Below are 24,771 nucleotides of genomic sequence, written 5' to 3' on the forward strand. Positions count from 1 at the left end.
GGAAAAATAATATGCATCTAATCAACCCTAGAAAATGTCAAGAAAGTAAAGAAAAAGAAACTATAGAAGTGTAACAAATAAGAAACAAATAGTACTATGGTAATAAGCAAATATTTATATTTACATTAAAGATACATATACTAAACACTGCAATTTAAAGAAAAGACTGTCAGATTGAAAAATAAAAGGGAAATATGAAACGTGTGTTACTTATAAGAAGCATTCCTTAAAGATAAGGATACAGAAAGGCTGGAGGTAAGAAAGTAGAAAGAGATATTTATATATTATAAACACCAATTACAAAGAAAATGTTTCTTGATATAGGTAACTAGAAAAACACATTTCTAGAAATAAAGATGGATATTTCATATTGATATGATCAGGAAATACAGGTATTCTAAATCTGTATGCAATTAATTAGATAGCATCACAATACAAAAAAAATTGGCAAAAATAAAAGAATAAACTAATCCACAATTCTTTTGGGAGATTTTAATACATCCCTTTAAGTAACTAACAGGACAAGAGACAAAAGTCAGTCAGAACACGGTTTTAAACAGGTGACTATGAAACGTGATATCTTGACCTCACTGATACTTCACTTAAATGATTACATTTGGGGCATTGGGTGGCTCAGCTGGTTAAGGGTCCACTCTTGCTTTTGGCTCAGGTCATGATCTCAGGACTATGAGACCAGGCCTGGCATCAGGTTCTGTACTGGGCATGGAGCCTGCTTTAGATTCTCTCTCTCCCTCTCCCTCTCCCCCTCCCCAGCTTCCTCTCCAAAAATAAAGTAAATGATTGCATTCAACAAATTCAGAATACACACTCTTCTCAATGCATGAAAACTTTAATGAATATTGATGATATGGTGAACCCTAATGCATGTCTCAGCAACAGAGTATGTTCTTTGAATAGCAGAATGAAGCTAGAAATCAGCAACAAAAAATAATCAAAAAATTCTCAAATGTTTGAGAATTGAGCAACACATTTTTTGAGCAATATATTTCTTTTTTTATTTTATTTTATTTTCTGTAAGAGAGTGCATGCTTGAGCAGAGACACGGGGGAAGGTAGTGGGCAGAGGGAGAGGGAAAGAGATTCTCAAGCAGGTTCCACACTCAGCATAGAGTAGAACGCAAGGCTTGATCTCATGACCCTCGATCACAACCTGAGCTGAAACAAGAGTTAGACGTTTAACCAACTCAGCCACCCAGGTGCCCCAAGTAATACATTTCTAAATCACCCACCGATCAGTGATCAAATCATAAAGAAAATCAAAGAGTATTTTGAAAATCAAAGAGTATTTTATCATTTATGTAAATGATAAAAGTGTGACATACCAAAACTTATGAGATGTACATAAGTCATGCTAAGAAGGAAACTTACATTATTAAATAGATTTATTAGAAAAGAAGAAGATAAAATCAAATAAATGTTAGAGAAAAAAAAGCAGAGTGAGCTAAAAAAAGGGGGGGGGGAGAAGAAAATAAACATTAAAATGAAAGCAGAAAATAGTAAAATAGAAAAAAAGTATAATGAAGAGAAACAACACAGCCCTCAATGGTTTCTTTAGAAAGACACAAAACTGAGGAATTCTCAGCAAGGCAAGGAGACAGACAGAATAATTATCAATCTTAAAAATAAGGGATCCATCACTGCAGATATTACAGATATAAAAAGAAATGATTGAACATATAGTATAATCAACTTCTGAAAATTAAGTGAAATGAAAAACCTTGAGAAAAATATAATAAACCATGTATGACAAAAGAAGAAGCAAAAAAAGTGTTTAGCAATTAGAAAAATTGAACCAAAAATAAAAACGGTCTCACAAAAGGAATTCTAAATCCAACCACTAAGTTTTTCAGACACTGAAGGAAAAAATAACATTAAACTTACATAATCTTTTTCAGAAAATAAAAAAGAAAAATTCTTACCACCTTATTTTAGAGTATGAGAATAGGCTGATAATTAAACTCACAGCACAAGAAAGAAAAATTAATGCGATTCACAATGTAGAAAAAATAAAGATAAAAATAAATTAGTAAAGGGGCGCCTGGGATCGAGTCCCGCATCGGGCTCTCTGCTCAGCGGGGAGCCTGCTTCCCCTCTTTCTCTACCTGCCTCTCTGCCTACTGTGATCTCTGCCTGTCAAATAAATAAATAAAATCTTTTAAAAAAATTAGTAAAATCTTGGGCGCCTGGGTGGCTCAGTGGTTTAAGCCGCTACCTTCGGCTCGGGTCATGATCTCAGGGTCCTGGGATCGAGTCCCGCATGGGGTTCTCTGCTCCGCGGGGAGTCTGCTTCCTCCTCTCTCTCTCTCTGCCTGCCTCTCTGCCTACTTGTGATCTCTGTGTATCAAATGAATAAATAAAATCTTAAAAAAAAATTAGTAAAATCTTATTGGATGCAGAAAAAGCATTTGATAAAAGTAAACACCTGTATATTATTTCTAAATTTTAAAAAAGCTCTTAGCAAATTAGGAATAGAGTGGAATGGAATTTCATTAATCTGATGAAAGATTATGTATAGAACAAAACAAAAACAGAAAGCATTATATCACATGGTAAAATATTGAAAGCCTTCCTCTTGGTATCAGAAATGAGACATTTTAATTTGACCCTGAACCAGAAGTCTGAGCAAATGTAATAACGTGAGAAAAAAAAAAAAAAAGAAAGAAAAGAAACACACACACACACACACACACACACACACAGAGAGAGAGAGAAAAAAAGAAAAAATACCAAATATGTAATTGTAGGATAAGAAGAAATAAACCTACCCTTCTTTCTAAAGACACGCTGTATTGGTAAAAGATTCAAAGGAATGTGTAGGTGAACTATCAAAATTAACAAGTGATTCCAACAACTGGATACAAGGTCCCCAAACAAATTCAATTTTATTTCTATATCCCAGCATCAAATAATTAAAAATGAAAAATTTTAAATTACATCACTTTAAAAAGATAACAAACCTCAAATATACAGGATTATATCTAACAAAACTGTGTAAGACCTCTACAGAGAGAAGTACAGAATTTTAAGAGAAATGGAAACATACACCATAGTTGTGGGTGAGAAGACTAAATCTTTTAATGATGTCCGTGCTACTCAGATCAGGTTTGATGAAATCTCAGTCAAAATTCTGAAAAATTTTACGAAAATTAACAAGCTGATTCTAAAATTCTTGGTCATCAAAGGCCCAAGAAAAGCCATCACAAGAGAGGAGAGCCGTAACACAGTTGGGACACTTAAAGGATGTCAACATTCAGTAGACATCACAGTAATTAAAAGAATAAACTCATCATCACAGTAATTAAAAGAATAAACTCATGGCACAAGAAGGAACAGGAAGCCTTTGGAACAGAGGAGAAAGTTCAAAAATCCACCTCCACGAACGAAGAGCCTTCACGTAGGGCACTAGTTGTACCACCGAGCTGTAGGGGAAACCGGACATCAGTGGAAAGTACATATTCCTAAAAGAGCTCACCCTTGTTAACGATCAAGGAAGAGGTAACCAAAGCCGTAGCCAGATACCACAATGTACCCAGCAGAACGGCTAGAACGGAAAAACAAAACAAAAAACAAAAAACAACGGACAATGCCAAAGGCGCCGAGCAGGCAGAGTGACTTCATGCTAACAGGTTCCTGGACAGAGTCCGTGTGTGTTCAACTACTTTGGAAGATTACGTGGCAATCTGCATCCCATGTGAACTTAGAGAGAACACACTCCCCGGCAATTCCTCTCCTGGGTACAGAGCCGCCATAACTCACACGCGTGCGACGGATGCGTATGTGCAGACACACACGGACACAGACGGATACAGAGAGAGAGAGACAAGCAAAAACGTTCGTGGCCGCCTTGCTCAAAACTGCTAAACCGATCAAATGCCGACGACAGCAGAGTTGACAAACTGTGGCACAACATCCAATCAACACTGTATAGCGCTGATAATTAATAAGTCATTATTATTGATTGATAATTATTACTGCCACACACAATAACATAAGTGACTCTCACTATGTAAAACAAACAAGCTAGTCTATAAACCCATTAAGATAAAATTCAGAAATAAACTGGGGTGCTGGGTCGCTCAATTAAGCATGTGCCTTGGACTCAGGTGATGGTCTCGGGGTCCTGGGATCAGGCTCCACGTTGGGCTCCCTGCTCAGGGGGGAGCCTGCTTCTCCCTCTGCCTCTGCCCCTCGCCCCAGCCATGCATGCTCTCTCGAATAAGTAAATCAAATCTTCAAAGAACACAAAGATAGGCACAAAGTAATCTGGCTACCCGTGAGGTGGATAACGGTAGCGGTTAGAGGAGAGAAAGGGGACTGAGGAACGGGGAATGTGCTGTTGTCCGGTCCGTCTGGGGGTAACATGGGCTTGTTCCCTTTAGGATTTGTGTACTTCAGTGAAAAGTTCATCAAAAGAATAAAATGTGGGGGCGCCTGGGTGGCTCAGTGGGTTAAACCGCTGCCTTCAGCTCAGTCATGATCTCAGGGTCCTGGGATCGAGCCCTGCATCGGGCTCTCTGCTCGGCGGGGAGCCTGCTTCCCCTTTCTCTCTCTCTGCCTGCCTCTCTGCCTGCTTATGATCTCTCTGTCAAATAAATAAAATCTTTAAGACAAAATAAAATAAAATAAAAAAATAAAAAACAAAATGTGGAAAAGAAATGTGTCAACGAGTTTGGAGTGAGAAAATCCTTCATTCGAATCTGTTCTGCCCCTTGCTCACGGTGCCCCCTTGGACACATCACTGAACTTTCCGAATCCCAGACTCGGCTGTGAAGAAAGCGCAGGAATCCTTTCTGCTCACAGAGTATCGCGCGTGTTAGTAAGATAATGACAGTCGAGTGCTGGCAATGCAGGCAGCAACGGCATGTGTTTTGGGGGGTGGGAGAGTGGAATGGGAAACGTTCTAGAAACCAGGGATACACAAAGAGGCGCTGCCGAGACACTCAGCTCACTTCCAAGTTCCTCCCACCAGGCTGGATCTCAGAATTCACACCCAGAACCTCCTATAATCCTTTCTCATCCTCTGCCTATGTAATCAACATTCTTGGAAGCAATAAATTTCTGTCCTTTAATTTGCTTCAGGAAGTTTAGTTGGTCAAAGTCCACCAACAGTTCCTGTTACGTTAGGGTCCCGCGTCTTTTCTCCGGTTCTGACCTTAGAGGCCTGTGTTCTCACTGTTTGCTTCTCTTGGGCAACAGCATATCCCGCAACCTTCTTTGCATAAGCTCAGGGCAAAGTAGGGGCCAGTGGCCACGGCCTGCTACTTTCCTCCTTATCTGCCAAGGGTTTCTTGTGAGCAGAGAGGCTGAGGCCATGCAGCTCGCACGGCACGTCGTAGCTCAGTTACACACGCAGAGAGAAAGCATTCTGTAACGCACATTGCCAAGGGCACGGGATCTGGAGCCGCAGTGCCAGGGTTTGAGTCCTAATTCTGCCCCTTATGAACCGTGGAACCCTGGGCAAGTCACTTAATCTCAAGTTTCCTCAGCTGTAAAATTACAATAAGCACAGTCCACAGGTCATAGGATTTCTATGACAATTTAATGAGTTCGCAGTATAAACCTCTAAGAACAGTGCCCTGCACATGAAGCTATCCCCACCTAAGGGATAGCTGTAATTCTTAGAAGCCGGCAAGTCACCAGCAACTTAAAAACCTCAAACAGCCCTAAAAACTATACTTAAGACCTACCTTGATTTTATTGAGGGAGTCCCCCTCCCAATGGTGGTAAAACTTGACAATCCAGCCTCCCTGCCTGTTCAGCCTCCCAGTGCTCAGAGCACCCACGGGCCACTGAGCTGCTTACAAGTCCCCAAATGTGCCAGATGCCTTGTCTCTCTGCCGGCCGTTCCTCCTTCAAAACCCAGCTTGGATTCATCTTTTCCATGGAGCCCTCCCCGATCCCACCAAGCAAAGTGTGCCCCTCCTTCCTCTGCACACCTACCTCTTGGAATACAAACTACACAAGACTGCAAACATGTTAGCTTCCCCAAGGAGACTGAGATCTCCAACTGCGTGGCTGTGCCTTCTTCATCCTCTTAGGAGCCAAATCCTACGAGTGCACCTGGAGCCCAGAGGAACCCAAAAGATTAAGAATGCTAACGGGCTACGAACGTCCCTACTCCTTCCCCAAGTTTACGGGTACAGAGACAAGAATGGAGATGAGAAGTGTCGCTATTCCGTAAACAAGCCGCAGACGATAAGCAAAAGACGCGTCTCTTCACTCCCTTTCCCCAAATATCCTTTGAGCCATAAACCAACAAGAAAAAAAACTAATAAAGGCACAAGTTTATGATTTGGAGAAACTAGCCTGAGAACGATGAGATCACTCCGTGCGTAATCAGAAAATGAGCACGACTTTCTCCTGTCCGCCCGCTCTCTCTACTGCCATGGAATTGAATACGGTTGTGATTTAATCACGTTTACTGCTCCTTCAAGCTCATGGCAAAAACCTCCGTCTCTCTTAAGTGTGTGCCCAGGAGCCTATTCCCAGGAGCATCCAAGAACAGAGTTTAATAATGAAACGTTAAAAACAACCAAAATTTACAAGGGAGTTAACCTGACACACTCAATGATCGTCCTAAGTCCACGATGAGCCCTGCTCTTCAGTCGTCGAACTGAATGTCTCTGGAGTCGGCGGTAGGAAGCGTGTTCCTGTAACAGAACACGGGCTCCTAATCGTCGCTGCACACCATGAGCCTCTGGGGAGGCTGTATAAATCCTGGTGCCCAGGGTGCTCCCCCCAAACCAATTTAATAAGACCCCCGGCGGTTAAACCTCAAGGATCAGTATTTTTAAATCCTCCCCAGGTGACTACGATGCACGCTAAGGCTATGCATTATGGCTGTAAACAAGAAAAGGCCAGGGAGCCTGAAGTTGTGCTTTTCCTCTTGATTCCCACTGCACTGGAAACAAGACTCCACCGCAGGCTGGTGAAGCGATCAATCAATTACTATCAAGTAATTAACAGTGGCTGATTAATTAACGATAACAAATTAACATCTGTTGCAGGAGTTTTCCATATCTTATTCTCCTCTGCAATATTACAAATAAACAGAAATAAGAAAATCGTTACTCCTCTCTCCCTCTTCCCAGGAAACCATGCAGAACCTGCAATGTGGGTCAGCCCATGGGGCCAATGCTGTCAAGTCAGCCCCAGGACTCTGGAATTTTTTTTTTTAATTGTGGTGAAACACACATTTGCAAACTATACCATTTTAACCATTTTTAAGAATACAGTGTAGTCGCATTAAGGATATCCTCATTGTTTTTCAACCATCACCGCCATTCATCTGCAGAACCTTTTTCATCTTCCCAAACTAAAACTCTACCCATTAAACAATAACTCCCATTCTCTGCTCCCAGCCCCTGGCAACCTCCAATTCTGCTTTATGTCTGTACAAATGTGATAGGTATGCCATATAAGTGGACTAATACAATATTTGTCCTTCTGGGTCCGACTTACTCACTTGGCATGATGTCCTCAAGGTTCGTTCACGTTATAGCATGAAAAAAGGAAGGAGTTTATTTCCCTTCTTAAGGCTGAACAATATCTCATTATATGTATACACTGTATTTCATTTACCCATTGATCCCATCGTCAGTGGACATCTGGGTTGTTTTCACGTCTGGGCTACGGTACATAGCTCACAGCTCACAGTCTGCTGCCACAGACACACGTCTACAAGCCTCTGGATTTTTACGTAAGGCGTTGTATCTCCAGCATGGCCGGCGTTCCCACCCGGGGAATCTCACAACAGTAAAACAGAAGGGCCTAGTGTAGTGTCCCGAATTCTAAGATGGCTCCATGATCTCCAATCCCTTGTGTCAAACTCTTGTATAATCCCCAACCCTTGAGAGAGGTAGAAACTGTGATCTGCTCCTTGCCAACAGAATACGGCAACAGTGAAGGGAAGGTCACCCCATGTGTGTAATATAAGATTTCATCAACTATAAAGAGATTCTCCAACTGGCCTTGAAGAAGTAAGCTGCCATGTTGGGAATGGGTCTGGGAGCAGGAATGCAGCCAGGAGCTCCGGGCAGCCACTAGGAGCCGAGAGCTGCCTCTGCTGACAGCCAGCAAGAAAACGGGACGTCAGTCCTACAACCACAAGCAACTGAATTCTGCCAACAATCACGGGAGCTTGGAGGAGGGCTTCTTCCACTAGAAAGCTCGAGGAAGGGACACAGTCAGCTGATTCTCTGACAACAGTCAGAGTGAAACAGTCGAAAGTTTCACAGTGTGAAACCCTGAGCAGACGACATGATTGTTGTGTCATCTCCTCTCAGAATCAGAATCAGAAAATCTGTTGGGTCATGTCCTGACCCACGGAGACTCTCGGTAACAAATACGTGATGCTAAGCTGCTAGGTTCGTGTTGGCTCGTCACTCAGCAAGGGAAACTAATACACCTGGCTTTCCCAGTGTTTCTGTTCCAGGAATTCCAGGAGATCGCTTTCTCGCCTTTCACCGCCCTCTCCCTCATCTGGCCTGGAAAGAAGGGACTGGGAGCTACAGATCTTTCTTTCCCTCCTATTTCCGAGAGCTCGATCTACCGTCCCCAAAGGGATGCTCAAACCCCTGCGGCTTGAAAGTTACCAGGTAAAATTAATGGACATGATAAACATACATTCCGGGAAGCATTAAGTGGACACTGAGAGTTCCCAACTGCTCACATTTTAGTCTGAATTATATACAAGACACCCTCTGGTCATTCCCGGCTGTATATCTCTAACAAAACAAACCAGCAACAACAAAACAAAAACTGACAAAAACCTGTTAAACAAGGCTGCACTAAAATACCTACGACTAACAAGCAATCTGAAGGAGAGTCAACATGGAGGAGAGGAGGTAAATTATTTTAAAATGAGATTTTAAGAGAAGGAAACAGCTTTAATCAAAAATACAAGAAACATAAGAAACACATCTTTCACAGACAAGGTACTTCTAGAAAGAGTCTAAAAACCGATGAGCGCCTGGGTGGCTCAGTCGGTTGAGCATCTGCCTTCTGCTCAGGTCATGATGGTCCCAGGGTCCTGGGATCAAGCCCTGCATCAGGCTCTCTGCTCATCTGGGAACCTGCTTCCTTATCTCTCTCTCTGCCTGCCTCTCTGCCTACTTGTGATCTCTCTGTGTGTCAAGTAAATTTAAAATAATAAAATTTAAGAAAGAGTCTAAAAACTGAAAAGCTTTGTCTTTGGCTTCCCTTTTTGAGAATTCCATTGCAATTTAAACCCTAGAGAAAGTCAGGGGACAGGAGCGGAGCTGCTCAGGCTTCCAGAGGGAAAAGGGAGGCTTTCCCGAAAGCAGACTGTGCTGCTTCTTAGGAGGCAAAGGTCCGTGGAGATGCGCCCTCTGATCCAACGAGCTCAATGAAAAAGGTCACTCTTTTCTGGACGGTACTGTTTCTATTATACTCTTTCCTATGAATCTAACAAGAAAATGGGCAGTGTCCAGAAAGACATGCAATGTCTGTAAGAAAAAACTGGGTCAGAACCGAGTAGCGCATTTCAGAAGACACTTAGAAGATGTGAGGGCGGTTGGAGGCTCCTCTCGGGCCTGCAGGTCGGCGGTTCAAAGCCAGGCCCGCTCGGTTCATCTGCAGGAACCTATCCGCAGTCCGGCAGCCCCACAGACTGTGGTCAGCTTCGTCGAAGTGAGCATCGCAGCAAGTACAACAGAATGATATAGGCTTCAGGGAGGCTCCGAATTGGTGGCAGCTGTGTTGACATCCAGGGGACGTCACAAGGCTCACGGCACTACACGGTGAGCCCGGGCCAGTGACTTCTGCCAGCCGAGCCTCGGACAGTAATACTTCGCCGGCAGGCGGCTGTGAACCTGCAGAGAAAACTCCAACCCGGGTCACACTGAGAGTGCCTGGCCCGGAGCAGGTGCTTGAACCGGCACTGGGGCCGCGGGCCGAGGGTGAAGGGGAATGAGGGGACCGAGGACACGTACACGACAGAAACGGGAGACGGGACAGGCGTGCAGAGAGGGAAGCCAAAGGAGAAATGAAATTAAACACGAGCTTGGCTGAGTGAGAGGTTCTAGTTACTGAACTGAAGCCGTTGACCCGAAGCACGAAGGAGACCTTGGCCACTACCCAGCCGCTAGCCACGGCTGCTGGCTCTCGCGGGGCCTGAGCACAGCAGGGCACGGGCCGGGACCCGGGGGCACGGAGGCCGCCGGCGCGGGCGCCGCTCCGAGGCAGCTGGGCGCGCCCACCTGCGCCTGGACTCTGGACTGTTCCCAGCAGCGAGGCCTCGGGTGTCGAGTGTTTTCCGAGGCTTAATGAGACATTTTCCCCAACACCTGGCAACTGGCAGATCAGAAGATTTGAGGATAACGCGAGCAGGAGCAAAGGGCAGCATAAGCGGAGCAGAAGACCATCTGAGCCCCGAGAGGCCGCCCGGCTGCGGGTGCGCGGTGAGGGGGCCCAGGGCCTCCGGCTGCTGGAGAGAAAGACGAGGGGTCAGAGGCCGGAAGCGAGAGGGACTGGGACCAGGAATCAGAACGTCTGCCTGAGCCTCCTTAAGGTCACCGAGATGTCCAGGTAGCCGCTTCCTAATTCTAGGAGGTTCCTCAACCTGTCTGTGCTCCTTACCTCTCCCTTTTTTTTCTTAAAGCAGCACCACCCTTTCCACTCCTGCCTTGCACGCACACCTCCAGGGGGAGCCATTCCCACGGCCGGCTGTGCCTCCTATAGGGGCTGCCCTCGGACACCGTGGTGCAGAGCTCGCACCTGGCATCAGGCAGACATAGACGTGAGTCCTGGTTCAGGAAACTACCGATCCCACGACCCTGAGCAAATTCAGAAAACTCTTGAACTACTCTGAGCTTCCACTTCTCTTTCTCTGGTGCCACGAAAAGCAACTCCCACCTCATCAGGCAAGTCTCCCGTCCCCACGATTAAGGAACAGACTCCCAGCAGTTAACCTGTAACGGTTTTCTCAGGCATTCCTGCGTAGCCGGGTCTGATCGGGGTGTCTCGATGCACGCCACCGCCGGAAAACGTAACCCCTGTTCTCAAACGTTCTGAACATTTATGCCAGACACAGCACTCTCTGCCTTCACCCGTAGCCTCTGGCTATCAGATCACCGCACAACTGGACTTCGTCTTCTTTCTTTCCTTATATAGAGAGTTTCGTTTTCTGCTTTTTGGAAGACGTAAGTGAAGACAATACAAAATTTTTAACTGGCCAACTGATTAGTAAAAGTCTGTACGTACACTCCTTCAAATCTTTAATAATCGATTCCGTGAAATCTGGGTATAGAACCTCTCAAGCAGCAACATCTAAGTCATGATTTCATGGAACTAAAAAAAAAGAAGTTTCTTTCTCTCCCATGCCAGCACATGCTCCTCTACTGCAGACTGAGTGCAGAGCAGAACTTCCTAGAAGCATCATTTTCAGGGAGACATAGTAGCCAGGAGCTGTTTGGAATCATACAAAACCAAAGCACTAGAAACGCATCCGTTTCTAACTACATATTTAATTTTTTACAAGGGTTCCCAACTAAAATGTAATTTTCATCTTGGAAAGGTGGTATATTGGAGTTGTTAGAACAGACTTGAGACAGCAGAGTTTCTGGTGTTGAATCCTGGCTCTGATATTAAGAGCCGTGTAATCTTGGACAAGATATTTAATTTTGCGTGCTCAGTTTCCTCATCCGTAGAATGGGGGTGTAATAATACTACCTGTAGTATAGGTTTGTTGTGAGAATTAAATAATTCAGTATTTGTGAGGCATTCAGAATGGCGGCCGGCACATAGTTTGTGACATATGAATGCTACTATTATTACTACTACTGGTCATTCCATACAAACAGTTCGTGCAGTGAAGAAGCCACATTTCCATAACGCACACTCGAATGCTCGGCCCCTCTTCAGGAAGGAAACCCCGATGATAACAACCACACTCCTTCTCGACCCCTTGATGTAGATCTTATTTCCATGCATGACTCACCAACATGTTCCTATTACCTATTCTGCTCCTGGGGTGGGAGTGACAAAGGAAACTAATTGTCCTTCCTAAAACTAGAGTCAACATCTGAAGTCAGATGGCAAGTCTTTGTTTTATCCTTCCTTTTCAGGGAAGAACAATAGTTTCAAATGATAGTTTTTGCGTTCCTAGCGAAAGGCAGTCATACTAGCAACTCGCCAGATGTCTCTGATTAATGTGCCTGTGTTCCGCCAGACACGCAGCATGAGCTTGTAATCTCGCTCTGCCGAGGCTGAAGTTGGCTAAACAATGCCTACATAAACGGAAAATTTAATTTCAGTGAAAGGTTTGACCTCTGCGTCCATGGTTGTCTTGGTGCTGAAGGCAGGTCAGACATGACCAGAAAGGCTCTCTGAGCGCTTCCTTGCCCTCCTCTGCCGCTCAGTTCTCAGCCCTGAAGAGCGCTGTGCTCCTCTGGGAACCCGTTCGGGCCCCTCCCTAGATCGCGAAGTGCACTACCAGGGAGCTCTGAGCCATTCCCTGTGTCACACAGGCCTGAGCCCTGAGGATCCAGCACTTGGTAAACACTGAGAGAGAGTAAGCTCTGCTCAGCTCTGCCTGAAGGAGCCAGAAGCACCCATGCTCTTCCTATCCATCAATAAAGCAGGTGAAAAGGTGCCCACACTGTCTGACATGAGGGCTTTGATTTTTGTGGGGACTTCTAAGAAAATCAGGATTGTAGAGGAAACTAACTGCTTTCAAAGTCAAGAATCTTGGGTTCTAAACTTAGCCCTGCCACTGCCATGACATAATCTGCAACTCTCCTGCCTGTCTTCCCTCTTCTGCAGTAAAGGTTCTTCCAGCTCTAAATCCCCGGCTGTTTGCTAAAATAAATTTATGTCAGAAATCAGAGAACTTGATACACCGTAGTGCTCTGACTCATCATGATTTATGATACTTCAGTAAGGCTAAGTACCTGTAATAGAAACGGGCTCTGTGCCCACATAGTTGTATGCCTCTGAAGATCAAAAATGGTCAGCGGATACAAAGCCAAGTCGCTACAAAAGGCCATGATGCGCCGCAGGTTCAGCGCCATTGAAGAGTGGCCCCACCTTGTGCTCTTCTCCGTCTGACAAGCACATTCTCCTCTGCTGTGGCTTTGTGCTGGAACCAAATACGAGTCCTATGTTGCCACACTTCTCTAGGTCATCATTCCCATCTCAGGAAATAGCAGTTCCAGTCAAAAACACACAATCGATTTCTAAAGAAGACTTGCAAATGGCGAACGGATGCAAGAGAAGATGTTCAAAGTCACCAATCATCAGAGAAATGCAAATCAAAACCACAACGCGGGATCATACCTTACAGGCGTCAGAACGCCTAGTATCCAAGAGACAGGAAAGGACGAATGTGGGCCAGGATGTGGAGAAAAAGGAGCTCTTGTGCACTGTTGGTGGGAATGCGAGTTGGTGCAACCATTACGGAAAACGGTGTGGAGGTTCCTCAAATCATTAAAACAGAAACAGCACACAATCCAGTAATCGCACTCCTGGGTAGTTACCCAAAGAAAATGAAAACACTGATTTTAAGAGACACGTACATCCCCATGTTTACTGCGGCCTTATTTACAGCCAATGCATGGAAGCAACCCAAGTGTCCATCAACAGATGAATGGATCAAGAAGCTGTGGTGTGTCTGTATGCAGCGGAATATTCCTCAACCATACAAAGAATGAGATTTTGTCATTTGTGACATGGATGGAACTAGAGGGTATTGTGCTAAGTAAAATAAGTTAACAGAGAAAGACAAATACCCTATAATTCCACTTATATGCAGACTCTAAAAAACAGAGCAGAACAAACCAACAGAAACACACCCATAATGACAAAGAACAAACTGGTAATTGCCGAAAAGGAGGACCATGGGGGCTGAATGAAGGGGGGTGTGGAGTGCAGGCTTCCAGTTCTGGAAACAGGAAGCCACAGGGATGAAAGGCCCAGAATAGGGACATAGTCACTGGTATTGTAATAGTCCTATAGACCCAACAGATGGAAGCTACGCTTCAGCCGAGCACGGCATCCCTTAGAGTGGTCAAATCACAACGCTGTACGCCTAAAACTAGCATAACATTGTGTGTCAGCTCTACTTCAGTTAAAGCATAACACGTAATCCAGAATTGCAACATCCAATACAGTAACCACCAGACACGTGGCTATTCCATTTTAAAGTTAATTAAAACAGGGGCGCCTGGGCGGCTCAGTGGTTAAGACTCTGCCTTTGGCTCAGGTCATGATCAGGGTGCTGGGTTTGAGGCCCGCACGGGGCTCCCTGCTCATTGGGAAGCCTGCTTCTCCCTCTCCCACTCACCCCACGTGTAATACTGCTCTCACTCTCTTGCTCTCTCTCCGCAAATAAATAAATGAAATATTTAAAAATAAAATAAAATAAAGTTAATTAAAATGAATATTCCATTCCTCCGTGACACTAGCCATAGTTCCAGTGCTCACAGCCCCATTTTGCTCTTGGCTACCACACTGGGCAGCACAGATTATAGAACACATCCGCCAAGGCAGAGTGTCCTATCGAACAGCACTGAGTTAAGACTTTCCCAGCACCACTACAGTACATACGTTGTTCCATAGAAACCAGGGAGGTCCCTCTATCCAGTTTGAGCCCCCGCTTCAAGCCCCGCAGGAACACTTGATGGGTACGGGACAGCAAAGCTGGCATGAGTGGGCTGTCTGGTCGTTAGTGAAGTTCACTTGCCGTTTACAATAACCTCGAGCACGGGGCCCCAGCAAGCTCACAGAGTACCGGGGATGGGTTTTACAGCTTCTCATGAACTACTGAATCTGAATCTTCAGGTCACAAATCTGTCGTCCCCCAATGTTATCTCACAGTTTCTGTTGGCACATCCTGTACGCCTAGCGCTGCTGACGGCAAGAGGGCTGGGGATCTCCCCTCACTTTCCTGCTCACTGTCACGTCCGGTACTCATCGGACACACTCTGGTTGACAAAAAGACTAAAAAGCCGTTCAATGGCCTTCTGACTCAGTGTGGAAGCAGGGACTCCAAAATGTTGTTGCCACTTATCAGTAGGAACAAATTCAGTCAAAATTTCAGCCAAGAAACTTTATAGAGCTCAACAAATAAGTCATGAGCACCTCAAAATAAATGAAGGAAACGTTGACGGATGCGTTAAATTCTCTAATATCTCCAGTAACTGCCTGGAAAAGTAGCTAAGCCAGCGAGTGCGAGGTGCCGTCCTCTTATCAGTTAAAGACGCTCCCCCCTTTTCTAATGCTCTCACTCCTAGAAAATTGTTTCTCACAAGATTTTTGGTAGACTCTATAAAAGATATATAATAATATCCAAAGTTTACTTGAGGCTTTTCTCTAAAACTAGAACTACTTGAAACTGGAAAATGATTTGTAATGCTGACTAATTTTTAAAAAACTGGAAAATTTAAAGTCTCTGACTTGATGATGTTAGTCATCTATATTTAGGCAGTTATTCCAAACTTAAGAAGAAAGACATCTGCAAGGGAGACTGCAAGACAACTTGAGGCAAAAACTGCTGCACGGGAACCTGGGGCACAAACCAATCCATGAAAAAAGAATGGATGGTCCCCAATTCTAATTATTGTTTTCAATTTAGAGCCACAATGTTTTATGGAAGTGTAGGAGGGAACATTAGGACAGGGATGATCTAGCTTGGTCTCTTTGGGACTTATTCATTAAAAAAACAAAAACAAAATCAAGCCATTAGCCTACTTCTTCATCATGGCCTCCTCATAGACTCGTACCCATGGCTTGCCTTTATGATGAAGGGAGTCATTTTTAGTCCTCATTCAAGAGCTCTAATGTTTTCCCTCCTGTGTCCCACTCACTATAGACAGGTGGTTTGGCTCAGAAACTGACTGCACCTAACTACTGATTTATTTTCCTGATTACAAAAGAGTTAATAAAGAAATACAAAGAAAGAAATTTTATACAAAGGAATATGTTTATCTTGAATGGTCCAGTTCCCTAACACCAGGAGAATGGTGTTCTGCCTCAAGATGGACAAGTCTTTGGAATAAAAGAATGAACACAACTTCTGCTCAAGAGAAATCTGGTAGAATATGTAGGGGCAGGTCAAAGAAGATGAATTGCTATTAAATTCTCTGATGCTTCTCTTAGATATACAAGAACATTCCTATTTGAAAGATTTTTGGTGGGACAAATAATATACTGTGCTTACATACATATAATAATATACTACATAATATGTAATATTACTATATATGAAAATATCTCTGTTATATCAAAAGAGAACATTAGATGATTTCCAGCACAAATCCACAAATCCACACCATTAAAAATAAATATTAGTTTTGCAAAGGGAGTAGATATGACCTTCCTAAACCAAATAATAATAAAAATCTTGGCTTACAACAAACTCTTCCATTTTTTTTAACAGCAAACTCTTCTGAACTCTAATATTAATCAGATTTCTTTCAGCCACAGAGTATTATGATTAATAACCCAGTGTGATTTGTTTCGTTAGCAAATATTTATTGATCACGCACTATGTGACTGTCAACAAATTGATGAATTAAACCTCCCTTTGTAATTCTGCTGTCAAAATTAATCATTTATTTGTTTAAGTCAGATGTTTTATGTTGATTTATATGACTTGTGTTTATGAATAAGTTAAAATTTGTTTTAAATTCACAAATCCTGCATTTTGCTCAAGGGTTCCAGGCTCAGCCAAGATGTTATCAAGGTGAAAGATCTAATTTCAACTAAAAATGTTCATTCACTTAAAAATAATACAGAAAAGAGACCCTAACTTGGGTTGTTTCTAGTCAGTCTTCCCAGCTTGGGAAACCCAACCTTCAGTAGGAAAGGAAATGTGCATGCACGTACCAAAGCGCTATCATCAATATTTATAATTCCTCGTAAACATCTTTATTTTCAGAATTCATGCTTTTGATTGCTCCCTCCACCTGAAATGCCCTTTCCACCCCATCCAGGCTTTTTTTCCTCCTTCAGACCTCAGGAAAGGTCGCCTCCTCAGCCAGGCCTCCAGGACAAACCCAGTTGTGCGGTTTCTTGCCCGTCTCTCCCCCCACCGCAGACAGCAGCACGATACCGATCCAGTTGGTCCCATCACACGGTGTATCCCGGTTAGTAAAGACCCGCATCTGCTGGTCTTCGCGGAGACTGCGGCCTCCCCCCGGGAACGCTCTGCGCCTGTCCGCGCGCTAACACCCGCCGGGCATCTAACACCGGCGGGCCGCGGTGCTCCCTCGCGCCGTGTGGTGCGCACGAATTCGCCCCCCTCTGAGGATCCCGCTTCTTCCTTTCCCTGACGCTTGAGCATGCACGGTGATCCGTGCCCGCATCCAAGCCCACTCCTGCGGGCAGACCTCCTGGGACCCCCTCCGCGCGCAGCCCTCGGGGCGCTCAGGATGACCGGCGTGACCTTCGCGAGCTCAGCTCCTGGGTACACGCATCCCAAGGGTCGGCTGAGCGCCGCCCCCGTGGAAAGGGGAGCTCTGCTTCGAGGGGCCTTCTCCAGGACCCACCCAGGCTGGAGGTCCCCTGCATCCACACCCGAGAGAGGTCGTGTCCCCTTTCCCCGAAGCGGCCCGAGGAGCCCCCCGCCCTGCCCAGCCGGAGCACGCGCCCCTCACCTGGAGTCCTTCCTGACTCTCGCCTTCTCGAAGGAGAACTCCGGGGGCTTGTTGAGGTCATAGGTCCGGCTCGTGGGCTCCGCAGACACCCCGGCCTTTGCCCCCCGCCTGCTGTGCAGGGAGACCAAGCCCGAGGCCTCGCGGTGGACTTCCAGCGGCGCCTTCCCGGGCGAGGCCTGCGGCGCGCCGTCGCCCTGCGAGCGCACCACGTCCTGCAGCTGGTTGAGCTGGACGCACTTGGCCTGCAGCTGCTCCGTGAGCTCCGCCACGGCCGCCGTCTGCTTGGCCAGCTGCTCCCGCAGCTCCTTCAGCTGGTACTCGCGCTCCTGGACGTCCGCCTCCCTCCGCCGCAGCTCGCGCTCCAGCTCGGCCACCCTGGCCCGCAGCGCCTGCACCCCCGGGGGCCCCGCGCGGCCGTCGGGGTGCTTGGCGTGCTTGGGCTTCACCGACCCATTGCCCATCTTGCTCCAGGACCTGCGAGAAGGCAGAGAATCGGGGTGACCCAGTGCGGGAGGGACCCACGTCCCGGCCCGGCGCGCCCGCCTCATCCCGACCTGGGTCATAAGCGCGAACCCGCGGGTCAGCACTACTGACCGTGACGCCCCTGCTTGCAGGCGGCCAGCGAGCCTCTGACTTCCTTTACCTCCCGTGAGCTGGCACTTGGTTTCGCTGCCCCTGTCCCTGCCACGAGGGCACGGGTGTCCCACCGAAGCACTGTGCGCCAGCGGCCGGAGCTCCCTGCGCTTCCATCCGCTCATTCTCTCCGGACAGCCGTCGAGGGCCCCACAGCAAAACTGGACATCAGCGCGGCCAAGCGGCCACACAAAGGAGCCGCTGCAGAAGCAGAGGCTCGGACTGGGCGCGCTCTCGCCGCTCCCTGCGCGGCCGCAGCAAGAAACGACTCCCTGATCTAGAAAACCGCGTCCGCCTTCCTCCTGCCGACCAGACTGAGCGGTGCTGCCGCCTTGTTAACGCGTTCCTCCTGCTGGGGCACCCCTGTGTTCTGTATTTCCCTGTTGAAAAGTTCTGGGCAACAGTTCCTAGACAGTGGAACAGAGGGATAAGGAGTCCCTGACATCCTTTACGGAATATCCCAAAGCCCAGGTTTATCCCAAAACGATGATGCGCGGCGCAAGGCTCCACTCCTTTCCGGTTCGCACCATGTTCGGTGTAGGCCCCAAAGTGCGTCCCTAACCAGCAGATCTCAGGCGGGGGGAACTTAAACGAGGATTATCAGGGTGGTTGTAATTCTGTCCGAATCCTTTCATTGCTGTTCAAAGCTCTGTGTTTACTGTAACATTCCTTATAAATACAAATAACTGGCCCCGCAGACTTGTGATTTCACTGATATTATTACTTAAGTGGGAGATAAATTAGGTATCAGGCTTACTGAATCAATTCAATGAAAATTTTTTAAAATCGCCTGCAGATCAGAAGCGCATATGAGCAAAACCAGTAAGGAGAACTTGAAAAGGTGAGTTTGGAAAAATACTGCTTTGATTAATTCCCATCAGGTGTAAGTCTTTTTAGGCTACCTATCTAAACGTCATACTTCCACATATTTTGACAGCCATAGCTTAAGATGCATTATAACACTTGTAAACTAAGTTTAAATTCTCTCTCATGATATAACACCCGAAGATCTAGATGACACTTCGTAATTACATAAGCCACACATTCTTGCCCCTCTCTCCCTCTAAATTTCAAACTCAAGGAGAAATGAAATGCTCAGACTGATTTCACTAGCTCCCCCAGAATAATCGTGACCTCTACAGCAATAAAGGCAAAGACGGACAGATGTAAAACAGCCTCTAAGCCTCAAGCAGATGCAACCAAATAGCCAATGCACATCGCCTGAGACAGACGGCACACACAGCAAATAAACGTACTTACAGAAGTAATCTCGTAATGCCCAGATATTCCTCATAGAATTCAGAGGTTCAGAGTAGGCATTAATAAACATTAGCCTCCAGAAAACTGCCTTGCTATGTTGCAAAGATGTGGCAGGTTTAACCTTTAAGTTTCTCTTGACTTGGCAGCATTTACTATTCTTACGTATTAAGAATATATAAAAAGGTTGAGGAGACTAGAATTCAATGAAGTGGACACCCTTGTATCCAAATAAGCAATTCAGAAGACATTAGACTGGGACCTAGGAATAAACCTGAATGGGATTCTGCATGGCAAGTGTGAGATGGAGCTCCCAGGGGTGTCTTAAATTAATGAGTGCGCAAGTTTTTAACATCCAGCAGTAACCCATTTCCTAGACATGCTTTTTAGGTCCATGGACAAGCACTCCCAACCAAGGCAGGTTGGAGGAAGAGGCGGGTTGAAGGAAAAGGGATTGCCTTATAAAGAAAAGTTAGCATAAAAACTTTAAAATGTAACATTAAACTAACTTACTCTTTATTCATAGAACAACTGTTTACTAAGGCCGAAGGCAGTGCCATGTACTGTATCAGGGGCATAACTCCATGGATTTGGAATCCAATTGGACAGAGAGAAGAGTTCCAACATTCTTAATATGAAAAGGCTTAGAAACATTTTTGCTCTATGTATGGTACTCAAAATACCCTATTCCAATCCAATAATTTTACAAGCTTGAAACACAATGAAACAGGTGTTAAGATCTCCCAAAACACCAGCTCTTTCCCCCATTTTAATGCAGATGCTTTAGAAGCTGTGTAAATCCTTCAAGCCAAGAATTCTTAAGAGGGGTGAAATTAACTGATCTATCAAGTAACAAATTTAAGATATGTAAGTCGGTTACTGAATGGCTCAATACTGAGTCTGATTTCTCAGTGAGCTCACTCATTTAAATTTTGTTGTCCCTTAAGCCAAGGCTTCAAGTGCCTGGCTTCACAAAATCTAATTAGATTCACTGTTTCCTATATCAGTCACTAAGATAGATAAGCTATTTCTCCAAAATGTATTGCTAGCCACAAGGAGAACATATTGTTAGAAACATAGGATGTTGCCCCATCAAACTAGCAACTACAGGTTATTAGAGTCATTGTTAGAATCAGAGGGCAAGACTTGATGTAATAAGAAATGAACTTGGAGATAAAGATGAGAATATAAGGTGAGCAACAGAGTCAGGCCAGCCAGGGTTTGGAAGACAACCTGCCCTTTCCGGTTGTGTGACCTTCTACAAATGACTTAGAATCCTGTTTTCCAATCTAGGAAGCGGGTATAATTATATTCAGCTCATAAGGTCATTATGAAGATTATGTTTACAAGGTATCCTGTACAATGCTTGACACACAACAGGCCCCAAGTAGCTCTTACAGTGCTGGAGACAGACACTGAGTGTCTCGGTGGGAGGAACTCCCAGAAGAGATCATTGGTGGTTGGGACAAAGTCTAGCATGTTGGATGTCTTCCAGACAAGAGGTCTCTAAAGATACCAGTTATTCCCTGGGGGTGAGGGGAACCTTACTCTGCCTGGCTTATCTCTTCCATTAAAGAAAGAAATGATTCTAGAACAGCCTGGGCAACCTTCCCTGAGAAGGGAAGCTCCACCTAAGAATGGATACCAGAAAGCTTCATGAATGACCCAGCTCAGGATCTAGGACTGTAAGGACTCCACAAGCTTTGTCATTCCCTCACACTGCCTCTACCTGTTTGCACATATTCAGGGTAAGCCTTCAACCAAAGGGGCCTACCGAACTATCTGGGAAGACAATTAATTAAAGAAAAAAAAAAGGCTCACTGTGAATGTGGGATTCTTCTGTCTCCATAAACAGGCAAGAGGAATGGAATGAGTTGTGGCATTGAGCAAGAAAAGAAGAAAATACATGCGATTTTAAATTATTATTACATTAATTTGATCACCACTTAGGAAATATCCCATACAAGAAGTACCAGAAAAGACACAGGAGAAGCCAAACTGCCCGCGAAGGCTCTTGCCTGTGGTCGAACACCTGGAAGCCAGTGTGGGGGCAGTTGGGCTTTGTTGTCTGTGTTTTCCTCCAGCCCTAAACTAGTTTGAAACCACAATCTTGGCTCTGATCTAGATGATATCTATTTCTCTCTCTCCCCATATGGAGTCTGACATAAATACATTTATCTGTAAATATGGGAGATGATATAGTGCTGACTAAGGTGACAGAGCCAGACTCTCAACCCAAGCAGTTTCCTTAGTATATATCTGTCCTTGGGCACAACTTTGGGCTTGGGTGTCAATAATAGAATAGATGGACAGACCCACGGACAGAGCCACGGGCAGATAAAAACCACTATGCACACCATGTAAAGTTGTTAGAGGGTCAAATGAGAAAAGCCATATTAAACATTATTACTATTACTGTTACCATTATTTAACATTATTAGTAGTACTGTTACCATTATTTACCCAACAAAATAACTCATCTTAGTAGAAAAATGTACTGATCAAAAAACATGCACTAAACGAACACAATATTATCAGAGAACAAAGTCAGTGGTGATACAAGCAGACTTCAAAACTTACTATTAAAAAAAAGACTTACTATAAAGCTGCAATAATCAAGACAGTGGTATTAGTGAAAGATAGACGAATAGATGAATGGTACATAATAGAGCTCAGAAATAGACTCACACAAATATAGTTAACTGGCCTTTGACAAAGAAACAAAAACAGTTCAGTGGAGAAAGGATAGTTTTTTAACAAACTGGACACACACACATACACACACTCATTAATCTAGATACAGATCTCATATTTTCACAAAAATTATCCTAAAGTGTATCAAAGACCTAAATATGAAACACAAAACTATAAAATTGCTAGTAAGACAACAGAGGCAAAATTCTAAGTGATCTTGGGTTTGGTGATGACTTTTTAGATAAAACATCAAAAGCACAATCCTTGAAAGGAAAAAAGTTGATAAGGCAGACTTCATTAACATTTATAACATCTGCTCTGCAAAGACACCACTGACAGAATGCACCAACAAGCCACAGACTGGGAGACAGCACTTGAAAAGCACATATTTAATAAAGGACTAGTATCCAAAATATACAAAGAACACTTAACGTTCAACAATAGGAAAACAAACAACCCAGTTTAAAAATGGTCAAAAATAAGGGGTGCACATGTGGCTCAATCAGTTAAACATCTGACTTTAGCTCAGATCATGATCCCAGGGGGCTGGGACCGAGCCCCACCTCTGGGCCTTCTGCTCAGTGGGGAGTCCACTTCTCCCTCTCCCTCTACCCGCCTCTACCTCCCTCTACCTGCCGCTCTGCCTGCTGTGCTCTCTCACTCTCCCTCAGTCAAATAAATTAATAAAATATTTTTAAAAATGGGCAAAAATCTAAACAGATATGTCACCACAGAAGATACACATGTGGAAAATAAGGATGTGAAAATATGCTCAACATTGTATGTCGTTAGAGAATCTCCAAATAAATCAGTCGTGAGATACCACCATATACCTATCAGAATGACCAAAATGCAAACACTGACAACACCAAATGCCGGAAGGAATGTGGAGCAGCACGAACTCCCGCTCATTGCTACTGGGAGTGTGAAGTGACACAGTCACTCCAGAAGACAGTTTTGGAGTCGCTTATAAAGCTACATAATTATATAATGCATTGGTCATGTTCCTTGGTATTAATTTGACTGATATGAACATGTACGTCCACACCAAAACCTGCACATGCAGTAGCTTTATTCATAACTGCCGCAACATCGAAGCAATCGGGATGTCCTTCTTTGGACAGACACATAAACAAACTGCGGTAAACCTAGACAACGAAATATTATTCAGGGTTGAAAAGTTGTAACGATCGAGCCATGACAAGACATGGAGGCATTTTAAATACACATTGCTAAGTGAGAGAAGTCAGTCTGGAAAAATCTACGTACAGCATGATTCCAACTATTTGACATGCAGGAAAAGACAAAATTTAGAACACCGAAAAGATCCGTGGTTGCAGAGACTTCGGGAGAGGGGAGAGGAAAGAGCAGGAGGAGCACCGGCAGGCTTCAGGGCCGTGAGGTTACGGTGCGGCGCTGTGACGGTGGGTACGCGTCGTGCACATGTGTCCAAACCCACAGAATGGACACTACAAAGAATGAGCCTTATTGTTAACTAGGTACTTGAGTTAATAATCATGGGCCAATCCTGGTTCATCAATTATAACAAATGTAACACTTATGATCATACTATATATATATATATAATATACAATATAATAATAATATATAATAATATATTTATAAATAATATATAATATACATAATAATAATATATATTATTATACAATTGTATCAATGTATCACATTGATACAAGATATTAAGAATAGGGGATAGGAGGAGGGGGCAGGGGAGCATATGGAAACTCTGTAATTTTCACTTAATTTTTCTATAAAATTGCTCTAAAAACTAAAGTCTATTAATTTAAAAAAAACACATATTAAGGAGTGAAGGCAAAAAAGCTGACAGCATATCCAGGAAACAGACAGATGCATGATGGGAGAAAGAGTGTGATGAGCCATGAGAAGTCTAGGGCAGGAATAAGACGCGGAAGAATTCATACGCCACGTTATGGTATCTGCATTTTAGTGTAGGTCAAGTTTTTTTCAAGTTATATGGTCAGATTTGTCCTTGAGAAAAGACTATTTTCTTGGCCATAAATATGGAATGGAGTGAAAAGAGCTTTACAGGGAAAGGAACAAAGCAAAGGTTATTGCGCCAATCCGAGTCAAAGGTGATGGGACGGGGAAAGGCCAAAGTCCCAACCCCATTCTCGTGTCTTGAACTTCTGGAACTCAAGATAACTCTGCTTACATGGACCAGCTCCATGGTAGCCAGAAGAGAAAACTGTGATCATCAGGGATTTGGTAAAAGCTATGACTACGGTAACTCTGCAATTTCCTTGCCTTCAACAGACCATGAAAAGTAGAATCAATTCTTTTTTTTATGATATGGAGAGTTTACCCTGAAATCAGAGAAGTGAACTACATGTTTTTATAAATAGTCTCTTAAGTCTATGTGAAACTGATGCATTTGGTGCTATCCTTAATTTGTTTCACCAAATTTCTTTTATAAAATAATTAACCATCACTAAATATATAAACCCCTGCTTCTTTTCCCTGAGGTGAAGCACACAGAGCTGCCATTGTGAGAACAGCTCAATTCCCTGTCG

The 24,771-nt window shown here is 44.4% G+C and overlaps 1 protein-coding gene across 5 annotated transcripts in view; it reads right to left on the reverse strand.

The window, feature by feature from the left end:
* Window positions 1-24,771, reverse strand: part of PRKG2 (protein kinase cGMP-dependent 2) — a 96,539-nt gene that overhangs the window by 68,888 nt on the left and 2,880 nt on the right. For 4 of the 5 annotated variants that reach the window (XM_032334714.1, XM_032334712.1, XM_032334713.1 and 1 more), the window contains exon 2: window positions 17,636-18,109. In XM_032334714.1, coding sequence (XP_032190605.1) covers window positions 17,636-18,096 — 461 coding nt within the window. In that variant the 5' untranslated portion in view covers window positions 18,097-18,109. Of the gene's footprint in view, window positions 1-17,635; window positions 18,110-21,346; window positions 21,363-24,771 lie in introns of those variants that run through there. The other variant, XM_032334710.1, reaches the window with a different exon arrangement.

Source organism: Mustela erminea, chromosome 2 (assembly GCF_009829155.1).
Source record: "Mustela erminea isolate mMusErm1 chromosome 2, mMusErm1.Pri, whole genome shotgun sequence".
Classification (NCBI taxonomy): domain Eukaryota; kingdom Metazoa; phylum Chordata; class Mammalia; order Carnivora; family Mustelidae; genus Mustela; species Mustela erminea.